A 10,617-nucleotide genomic window follows, 5' to 3' on the forward strand; every position below is an offset into this window, starting at 1 on the left:
GGGGGGGCTCCTTGTGAGCAAAACGCTTCAAATCCAACACATAATGTCACTCATGTAAACAGAATTCGGGCATGGCTGCAGATTGAATCATTTCGCTCGTATTCCTTTTTATTCTGCTCATTTCTGGTTGGAATTATTCGACGCGGCGGGATAATGGGGGGGGGGGGTCGTCCTCGTGTCGGGTTCCAGATAATGATGCTGGACGTGAGATGTCTTTTCATCTGGACTGAGCCGAGCTAAAAACCCGGGATTTAACCACAAAATAGCCTCTGGGTATAACCTCGCGTTGTATACCGTTGCTCTTACTTTCATGCACACGTGACCAAATGGTTAGAGTTCCTAAGGTGTGTATCAGAGAAAATGTGGCTTAGAGTTTGTACATGTGTGTGTGTGTGTGTGTGAGCATGTATTTCCAACCATATGGGGGTCATTTTTAGATAGACACCTACATGTGGGGACTAACTGGTACATATGGGGACCTAAGCCTGGTCCCCATTTAGGGAAATACCATTGGTGGGATGGGGGTTCGGTTTACGACCAAGGTGTGAATTTAGGTTAGGTTTGGTTTAGGTACCTGTGAGGTTAGTTTTAAGGTAAAAGCCATGGTCAGGGTTAGGTTGTAAAAATTAATAGAAGTCAATAGAATGTCCCCATATAGATAGCTGGACACAGCTGTGTGTGTGTACATGTTTTTGGTGGTGGGGATGATTTTTTTAAACAATTTTCCTGGTACACAGCCTGGTGAGGATCCACTGTTCTTTATAGGGGCAAAAGCCCGGTTCCCATTGGGGGAAATACTGCTGGTGGGTCAGGAGTTTGATTTAGGACTAATGTGTGAATTGAGTTTTGGTTAGGTTTAGGTTCAGGTATGGACTGGGGTGGTTAGGTTTTGGGTAAGGGGTCAGGGTTAGGCCACCAGTAAATTAATGGAAATAAATGCAAAGTCCCCATGATGATTCAAGAACAAACATGTGTGTGTACGCACACATATTTGCTACATCATGGAAAACCTTTTCCAAACACAGCCTTGTGGGGACCCAATGCTCCTTACGGGAACCAAAGCCTGGTCCTCACAGGTACGGATGTCAATTTTGGGTGGGGGATTAGATTTAGGACCAAAGTGTGAATTGAGTTTAAGCTAGGTTTAGGGTTAGGTATTTACTGGGCTGGTTAGGTTTAGAGTAAAGAGTCAGGGTTAGGCTACAGAAATGACTAGAAAATGAATGGAAGTCAATGCAAAGTCCCCACAAGAATAATAAAAAAAACAATGTGTGTGTGAAGCATGTTTTAGTTTCAAAAAACACCATAACAACAAAGTTCTTCTTTTTAATATAGCAAAAATATGTAAAATCAATAGGCTTGTCACAAGTTCAGCACATAATTATGTCATCAAAATGCTCACTCTGTATTTACATTCACAACCTGTAATTAGAAACCTCGAACAGATAAAAAAAGGCACTCTCCTTGCAGTTCTCTTGGTGTGTGGAACAGCACAGCATAGCAGCAATAGCAATAAGGCTGTTTAAGGCCCTGTGTTCACGTGAACAATCTCTGGTAACATTGATGTTTTTTCGATGCAGATCATGGCGAATAAACATTAAAATAAAATCACAAACACTCACTCAAAAAGGATTGCCTTTAGACCCAAATCGTTGTGTGCTGGGTGCACTTTCTTGGAGGGGCAGGGGAGGTTGTAAGATGAGATGTGTTGTAATCGGCGAACACGTGTGCAGAAAAAGCTGTGAATTTCGTATATCTGAAAACGCCGATACCAGGTCAGCTGGTGCTTCAGTTTTGAGCATGAAAACAGTTACATCCATAATGGCGAACACAAAATTGCTTGGGCTGACAATGACATGTTGAAAAATGAGTGAACAGCACATTGCTTATCTGCTTGTGCAAGTGCAGAAAAACTATTGACTGCAGCCGCCTTAGGTCCTACGGGAGGCAGGTTTCCCAACAATCTCCACTCTAGGCCTTTTTGCACTGCAAGGCCCGACCCTGTGCCTTTCTCAAACCCAGATAAGTTCCACTCGATTTCTGGAACCCTAAGACCTGTGGTTCTGCTCAGCCCGATTTGACACAGTGATTGGTACACTAACCGGGGGGTTTTCATCACACAGCTGAGAGTAACTTTATGTGAATTGTTTGCAGCAACTGTAACAGTAGCGAGCTACCAAACAGTAAGCTAACATTAGCTACCTTTAGCTTACCATCCTCTGTCATCCTGGCCTCTCATCTTAAACGTCATACTGCTGGATGGTCTGTTACAATCTCCGGTACTTTTCCTTCAGGCTTGATGTACTTCATTATTATTTTGTCGCAAATTAAAATGGAATAAGATTTGCACATGTTTAATATTATGAGCATTCAGCGCTCAATGCAAACACAACCATGGACAGAGTAAAACAAGGCCAGGCCAACTGGAGCCGGGCGGGCCAAGCCGAGCCTTACAATGGAAGATCTCTGGATTCTAAAACCTTCACTTACAGAGAAAACGAGCCTGGTGGTCGTGTCCATGTACGTCTGAACCGCAACACAAAAACTACGAGTTCCCTTAAAACCAATGCTGTGTAAACCGGGCCTAAGTTTATGTTACTCATGCAGATGAGTGGTATTTGGCTTGAAAAATGAAGTCTCCTGTTTTTCAGCAGAGTGCTGCTAAATGTAAAATGTTCAGAAGATAAGAGGTAGAAAGGCGTCAGTGTCCCTGCTGGGTCATCCTCAGGATCTGAAGTAGCAGATGTTGCACTTCTTCGTCCATGTGACCCTGTTGAACACAAACACCAGAGAATATGGTTGATGAAAATTGCTGCAACTTTGTTTCTACAGTCTGCAATACGTCAGAGAAATACTGTCCAGATTTCCTTTTATGTCCATTTCACAGCTTTTTTCGGCAGTTATTAGTAAAAAAAAAAAAAGGTTATAAAACATGAAAGAGGCCTTTTCCAACTACAAGCTGTACTGGCCAAGTTTTCTGTACTTTTCTTGGACTGTGTTTGCATCACAAACTAACTGGATTTCTCAATTAATTGAAACACTTATTGTTAGATATTCCAACAGAGGTTTGAGCTATTACTTTAAGACAGCTTACTTATGTTTCAAATAGGTCCATAGAATATCAAGAACCATAAAAGAGCTTTTAGCTGCCCAATGATTTCTGCGATATGGAAAACATGGACAGAATTGTGGAATTTAACGAACAAAATGGAATCCAGTACAAAACGCGGAATCTCCCAGAATTTGCTCGTTTGGGCGAGTGAGTAACATTTCAGAGGTATTTTGTCTGCTGCCACCCCCTGTACCTACAGTTACCAGGTTACGTGGGGTGGGCTCGCCTCTACACAAAGAACAAAAATTAGAGCAGCCATGGAGAAGATGCTTGCTCACTCACCAACAGCCTCCAAAAAACATAAAGATACTAAGCTTAGCGTACAGTTTATGACAGAGCAACACCCCAGAGATTTTTATGAATTTGGAGAACTTTTCTGTGAGTTTTGTCAGCACACGGTAGGCTGGATGTGTAAGAATATATGTTTACTGTTCTTTCAAAAAAAAATAACAACACTATTTTGAATACCTCTATGGTAGTTTGAAGAAGTAAAAAAAGGGTCCAATTCAATAGGCAAGAGTGCACAAATTGTTATCGTTTGTAGGTTTATGTTCCTTTATGAGATTTTTTTATGTTTTTAAACTTTAACGCATTTTTATTTTACAAAAGGTTCACTTTTTAATGTGAGATATGTGATATGTTTTGCACATAAAGAATGTTTTTGTTCTTTAAAAAAGACTTTTAAAAACTTGCAAAAGCATTTAAAATTCTGCTGAACCACAGCAATTTGTTATATTAGTGTAAGCAAAATAATAATCATTATATTTTGAATTCTGTGACTATTCATTTGTTAAATTATTTATCAGTCACTTCATAGTTACACAATTTTCAGGCTAATAATGAATGGTTAAAATGAAAATGTGGAATTCAGAAAAAAACTGAATTAGTAAGTGGAATTTGAGAAAAGGTGGAAAACAGATCTCATAGGGCCCCACAATTTATTCGCTTTCTTTTTTTTCTGTTGTCTGCTTGATAAATCCGGATAAACTAGAAATTCAGCATTCCTAATTATTTGTAGTAGAAACTTATTTTGTACATTAAAAAATTCTTATAACAAGCTCATAAATAAAATAAAACATTACTAAAGGAGGATGGTCAAGCTCTACACTCAGATCATTATGTGGTCCAGGAGAGAGCCAATCATACGTTACATGTTCCATATTTCATGTATCGTGTTTGTAGCATATGAACACTTTACAATATGACTTTTTTAATCTGTGTGACCTCGATTCACCTGTACAGCTGACAGTAAATGAGAGCGATACACAGCCACCACTTGTCTGTGCTTTTTCTCCCAGTCCTGAAAAAAAAAGAAAAGTATAAGAAAATGATTGATACACAGTACTGTGATGCAAAACTATCATTCTGGATTTTTATATTTGTTGTTTTATTCAAACTGCATTTCTACTCACCTGCAGCTGCTGGGTGAGAATAGATATCCTGTTCTGTAGTGCCATCTGCTGTCCAGGATTAACATGCTGGGCAGAAGAGGAGGAAGACGTGATTCCAAGAGGAGGTGACAGAGCTCCCAAGGCCTCCTTTAGGCGAAACACTTCCTTGGACAGCTCTGTTATCTGCACAAACAACCAACACGTTGGTTTGTTCCCACAAAGCCTCTGCAGTCATTTGTAAAACCAGTTCTGCAGCTCGTCACCTTGCGGTCCTTCTCCTTGACGAGGCCCTGGGAGTCCTGGATGTCTTTGTGGAGCTCCTGGATGTGGCTGGACTGGGTCTGGAGTTGAGTGAGCTGCTGCTGCACTGAGGCCAGCTGGGACTCTGCTGCCTGCCGCTCGCTCTTGTGGAACAGCGCCTCCCTCTGGACCTGGAATACCTATAGCCGTGGAAAGAAAGTCGTGCGTATTTTTTTGGCCAATGCATTGATGCTACGTTTGCCTTTGTGATAAGGAAGGATTCTGCACTTTCTGTTCACCCTCATTTTAAAGCATTTAAATACATTTTACAATATCAACACTTTCCCAAAAGTCTTTTTTTAAGTTTGTCAGGAATCTTCAAACATGTCATATGGTACATTTTGGTCAAGTTTTCTGTTTCCTCAAAAATGTTAAAATAAATGTGTTTAGACCATTATTTTGAAGGGGTCACCTCGAGTGAAGAAACAAGATTTACTGCCTCGAAGCAGGCCTCGGACAGGCCTGACGAGAGGGCAGGAACTCTGTCACAAACTGAACTCTATTTAGGCCATGACAGGTCAATCCAACCGTGGAAGAGAACTCCTCAGTTCTCTTAATCAGATAATGGACAGAACAATCTCTTCTGTTCGTGATTCATTTGTTGTTTAACTAAGAATGTTTATGCATTTGTTAAATCATGATAATGACTGTCACAGGAAAAGTGGAACCACTTCTTTTCTTTTATCGTGCCTTAAAGATTTATAATGGTATAAAAAATCACAGAGAATCTGATTACGTTTTCATTTGAGTTTTTATGTAAATCACTGTTTTTATTTTACTGTGAACACAGTAATATAATTGTGGATTTTTCCTGAAAAAATCTTTCATTTATCTGGACTAACAGAAGGTTCAGAACTGACCATAAAACAGAAATGTTAATTAATCATCATAAATGTTTTGCAGTGATTTCTCTTAGTCTATCAGAAGAAAGCTGAAAAGAGTTTATCATATCATGTTGTTGAATAACCACAGAATTTTAACCTTGGGCTGGCGCCGGCTGGCAAATCTTTATCTTTCTTTCTCTGACTAATCTCTAAGCCTGAGGGCGGAACCAAAGTTCGTCCGTTTCTTTTACTAACCCGGACAACTTTGAACGACACACTCTTCTTCCTGATTCCAACCTAGGAAGACAGCTGAGTTCTCTCCGGAGAAACCTCAGTTTTGGCTTAAAGTCGGATCCCATGAGCTAATTAGGGAAGACTTCCCAGCCAGGGACCCGGCACGCCTGCCGGTGGTCTCAACCCGAGGCTGAGCCTCTAAGTGTGTTTTTAAGTCCTGAGGGGAGATTTTATTTTGGAAGGCGGAACCGGATACGGCTTRAATTTTTCTGGCKTGGACTGAAACAGACAAAAGTTAACTGGAAAACACCTGTTCGCTAATGACCGGTAAGCGAGCCGACATCAGTTCCCTGACTGATCGGAGATGAGCCAGCTCCTACCCCGAGGGTGCCTTAAGAAGACATCATCAGGTAAAAGCTGATGTGTTCGGAGTGACGTGTCATGTGGAACCTGAGCTTAGAAAAGACGTGCAGTTCCGGTTGACCCACACTTTGATAAAAGTAAAAGTCGTAGTAACATACTAATCTTACTTTCCTCCTTTCCTTGTTATTAATTTGCCAAAACTTAAGCTAAAAGTGCCAGTAAAATTGTTTGGTTGTTAACATCAGAACTGACGTTTTACTGTTCTATATAAGTAATCTGAGTTTATGTGAATTGAAATTTGGACGTGAGTTTTATCTCATTTAACTCTGACGCTTGTTATAGGAATAACCACAATCAAGTGTAACTTATGATCTGTTCAATTTGTGTAAACAAATGATTGCATAGTCTTTTATGAATCAACTTGAACTCGTCTGAACGTTCACTTATTGTGTCACTTTTCACTTCGCACAGTCAAGATATTAACAAGTAATGAGAAATACCTTGGTAAAAGTTTCCTCATAACCTTGTGTATGAGAGATGTGGGAAAAGCTTAATTGACCTTAAGCTCACTCTTACAATTTTATAAAGGTTATATGCATATGTATATTAAAAAAATAAAACAGTTTATAAAAGAAGTGCACAAATTCAAATATAGCTAAAAACAATCCAACAAAACATAAAAAACACACAAAATTAAAACAGACCTAATGTACAACTGAGAGTGGAGGAGCACATCCATTTAAGACCCTAAAAACAAGACTATAATTACTGAGCCTCTGATATGTTTTAAAGTCCAAGATCTTGTACTTCTTGGTGTTTGAACATGATAAGGTCATCTGTCTAAAACTGTCTTTTTGAAGAGTGATTTGATGGGTTTGAACACATTTGCTGATATGAGAAATAAATCATTGCATGCATAAGTTTTAGCTGCCTGTGAAGTGAGAAATGGTCTAATGTGGGGATGTGACATTTCACTCAAGCCCCGATTCGATTATCTATTTTAAGTTCACAATTCTTTTCGACTTTTTTCCAGCAAAATGTATTGGAGCCGTTTCATAACCTAATGTTTCTTTTCTTTTAATCTCAGCATTTTTGTCCTTAGATCAAACCGTATTTGTTGTCTTGGTATTAGAACATAACATCAAGAAATAAAAAATGTCATCGCAAATCCTTTTGTGACCAAAAGTTATCAAGTATCAAACTGAACTTGTCTTCAAGACATAAATTACTGTTATACAATAAGGAAATTGATTCATTCATTTTAATCAATTGATTCACAATTTAAGCTGTTATTATTGGATTATTAATTAATTCTTGATTAATTGTTACATCCTCAGCCAAACATGGTGAAAATTGGCCAATTTGAATTTTATTACATTAGTAGTCTTCATAATATGTTGCCTAAAAGTAAGATTTAAAACATAAAGGTTGTACCGTTGTATTTGAACTAAAAAATACAAGAAGAGCTCAACACTAAACTACAACACTACTTGAGTGCATCAGCAAGTACAATTAGAGGCATCACTGTGAGCGACATAATGAAAAGGGAAAGTGACAGATAAATAATGCAAAGACAGGAGAGAGGCCCTCATAGAACTCAGCTCACTTTGTCACAGAAACAATAACATGCAGTTTGGCTTCAAATTGCATTGGAGAAGACACACACACACACACACACACACACACACACACACACACACACACACACACACACACACACACACACACACACACACACACACACACCTCGGTGCATGTCTTCTCGTGTTTCCGAGTGAGGTCGTTGAAGCGCGCTGCGCTGGCGTTGATCTCTGCCTGCAAAGAGAGCCGCATGGCCTCGTGCTCCTCCTTCGAGATCAGCCCTTGTTCTGCAGCCTTCTGGGACTTCAGCTCCCTCAGCTCCATCTCTTTCTCACTCAGAGCATCGTGAGCCGCCGCCGCCTTGCTTTCACATGCCTGCAGGGTGCGCTGTAGCTCTTCCTGTCATTTAAAAAGCACAGGTTGAAACAGTCTGGTGACAAACGGCTTTTATGGGATTGGAAACATTGAATGCACTGCCACTTGTCTATTTAACAACTTTTTTTAAAGAGACAATGCCTTTTCTGTTTTTCCTGATTCCTTCTTAATTTTATCCTATTATTTACTCACTTTGATCTTTTCGTGCTCCTCTTTGGAAATAAAGTCCTGTGTGGTCTGTACTTTAGCTTCTAGACTGGCAGCCTTCTCCTCAGCTTGTGCCCGTAAGGTTTTCTCCTCTTGGAGCTCCTGCAGTGTCTGAGCTAACTGCTCTGATACCGCAGAGAGCGCTTCTTTATGTTTTGATAGAGGCACGGCGTCTTTCAGCTGCAGGACCTCCTGCACCCGGCCCTCCCGCTCAGCATAAAGACAGTCCAGAGCCTGGGCTGCCTCCTGCCTGGCCACCTCCAGCTCCTCTCGCACTTTTGCCAGGGCTCGACTGGAGTGTTCTGATCCAACACACAAACATTTCATTAAATACCAAAAACATGCATTGTGCTGAGTGCTGAAATATGCTGAAGAAACTGAAACAGAGTCGTTAAAGCTAAAAGAAGGCTAGCTAGTAGCTAGCTAGTAGCTAAAAATTAAAAGTAGGAATAAAATTGCTAAAAGCTGAAAATAAAATGCTAACTAAAAGCAAAAAATGGCTAGCTTAAAATTAAAAGTTGAAAAAATAGCTAAAAGTAAAAAATAAAATGCAAACTAAAAGCAGAAAAAGGTTAAAATTAAGAGTTGAAAAAAAAGCTAAAAGTAAAAAAATAAAATGCTACCCAAAAGCAGCAAAAGGATAGACTAAAATTAAAAGTTGAAAAAAAATTGATAAAAGTAAAAAATTAAATGCTAACTAAAAGCATCAAAGGCTAGCTAAAAATTACTTGTTGGAAAATAGCTAAAAATATAATGCTAATTAAAAGCAGCAAAAGGCTAGTTCAAAGCTAAAAGTGGCAGAAAACAAAGCAAGTATGCTGCAGTAATTTTCAAAAATGAACATTTCTGAAGAAATTGTAGCAATTTCAATTAATTCTTATTTCGAAAAAATATTTCAAATATTAAGTTAAATATTTTGAAAAGTACAAAAAACTCAAAAAGCAAAAGTCATAGCACCTATTTCCTGAATGAACTAAACACTAATATACAGTATGAATGGCTAAAATAGCAGAAAGAATGCAATAGTTAAATTGCAAACAAGAGACCAAAATTAAAAAATTAAAAAACACAAACACAAGTGTAGTGTCAGAATTCACTCTATAAAAAGATAAGTCAAGGTGGACAAACAAATAAAAAACCAATGTGTTATCTGAAACAATAAAACAGTTGCACACCTGACATGAGAGAGGGCTCTGAGCTTTCTGAGTGATCTTCCTCCTCCTCTTCCTCCTCCTCTCCACTTGCAGGAGGTTTGAGCCTCTCCAGCTCCAGCAGGGCGTTGTTGAGTCTCCTCGCCACCTCTGCCCTTTCCCTAGCCAGCTGCTCACACTGAAGTCCGAGTGTCACCTGAACCTCCTCCAGCTCGGAGCGGGGCACGCACTTCCTGAGTTCGCCCTCCAGCTCGGCCAGACGCTCCTGAAGACGACGGACCTGATCTCCATTCCCAGCTGTTCCTCCTTCTTTCCCAGACGGCCTGCTCTCTGCCAGGGCTGCCTCCAGTTCTGCGACTTTGTCCCGAAGCAGCTTCACAGTCTCCGACTCTCCTCTTTTGTCTTTCTGTTCCTTTAGCGCCGACTCTTTCTGGGCCAGAGCAGCCTGGAGCTCCTTCACTGTTCCTGTCAGCTGTTGGATTGTGTCACTGTTCTGGCTGCTCTGATCGCCGGCCTCTCCCTGTGTCTTAGCAAGCTTCTCCTCTAACTCTGTCACCCTGGCTCTCAGCTGCTGCGCCTCCTGGCTCACTCCATCCTCTGCAGCTCCAGCAACTGTTGTGGCAACGTTGTCATCACCGCACTCCACAGAAAGCACCCCGAGACGCATCTGCTCCTTTAGCTCCCCCAGCTCTGCCTGGGAGGAGGCCAGCTGCTCCTCCAGTCCACGCAGCTTTTCTTCTAGAGCTTCTGTGCTCTCTGCTTCTGCGCCTCCTTCCTGAGACTTCTCGCTGTCACTACAAAACAAAACGAGCAGAGTAAATACACCTAATGTCCTTGAGGGATTTAATGTCCAGCTGACTGATTTATCAAAGGTTTGCCTGTGTGAAAGCTGACTTATTAATCATCTGGACCAAATGAGTAAAACAGCAGACACAAACTATTGAACGGGTTTGCCTTCATGAATACGCAGAATGTATGATGATTATATTGATAATATTATATATTGTATTTATTCATGTACAGTATAATACTAGAAATGTAACCCTACAAATCATCCATAAAGTAAGTGTGTGTGTGTG

The 10,617-nt window shown here is 40.3% G+C and overlaps 1 protein-coding gene across 1 annotated transcript in view; it reads right to left on the reverse strand.

Annotated features, from left to right (window-relative positions):
• Positions 1-1,313: 1,313 nt before the first annotated feature.
• The window catches only part of ankrd24 (ankyrin repeat domain 24), a 21,417-nt gene continuing 12,113 nt past the window's right edge, over positions 1,314-10,617 (reverse strand). Inside the window, exons 17-23 of the mRNA XM_014025783.1 lie at positions 9,563-10,332; positions 8,373-8,689; positions 7,971-8,204; positions 4,767-4,943; positions 4,525-4,686; positions 4,347-4,412; positions 1,314-2,770 (exon numbers count right to left, since the gene is read on the reverse strand). Coding sequence (XP_013881237.1) covers positions 2,702-2,770; positions 4,347-4,412; positions 4,525-4,686; positions 4,767-4,943; positions 7,971-8,204; positions 8,373-8,689; positions 9,563-10,332 — 1,795 coding nt within the window. The 3' untranslated portion in view covers positions 1,314-2,701. The remainder of the gene's footprint in view (positions 2,771-4,346; positions 4,413-4,524; positions 4,687-4,766; positions 4,944-7,970; positions 8,205-8,372; positions 8,690-9,562; positions 10,333-10,617) is intronic.

The sequence above is a fragment of the Austrofundulus limnaeus genome, unplaced genomic scaffold, assembly GCF_001266775.1.
Source record: "Austrofundulus limnaeus strain Quisiro unplaced genomic scaffold, Austrofundulus_limnaeus-1.0 Scaffold498, whole genome shotgun sequence".
In the NCBI taxonomy this organism is placed as follows: Eukaryota; Metazoa; Chordata; class Actinopteri; order Cyprinodontiformes; family Rivulidae; genus Austrofundulus; species Austrofundulus limnaeus.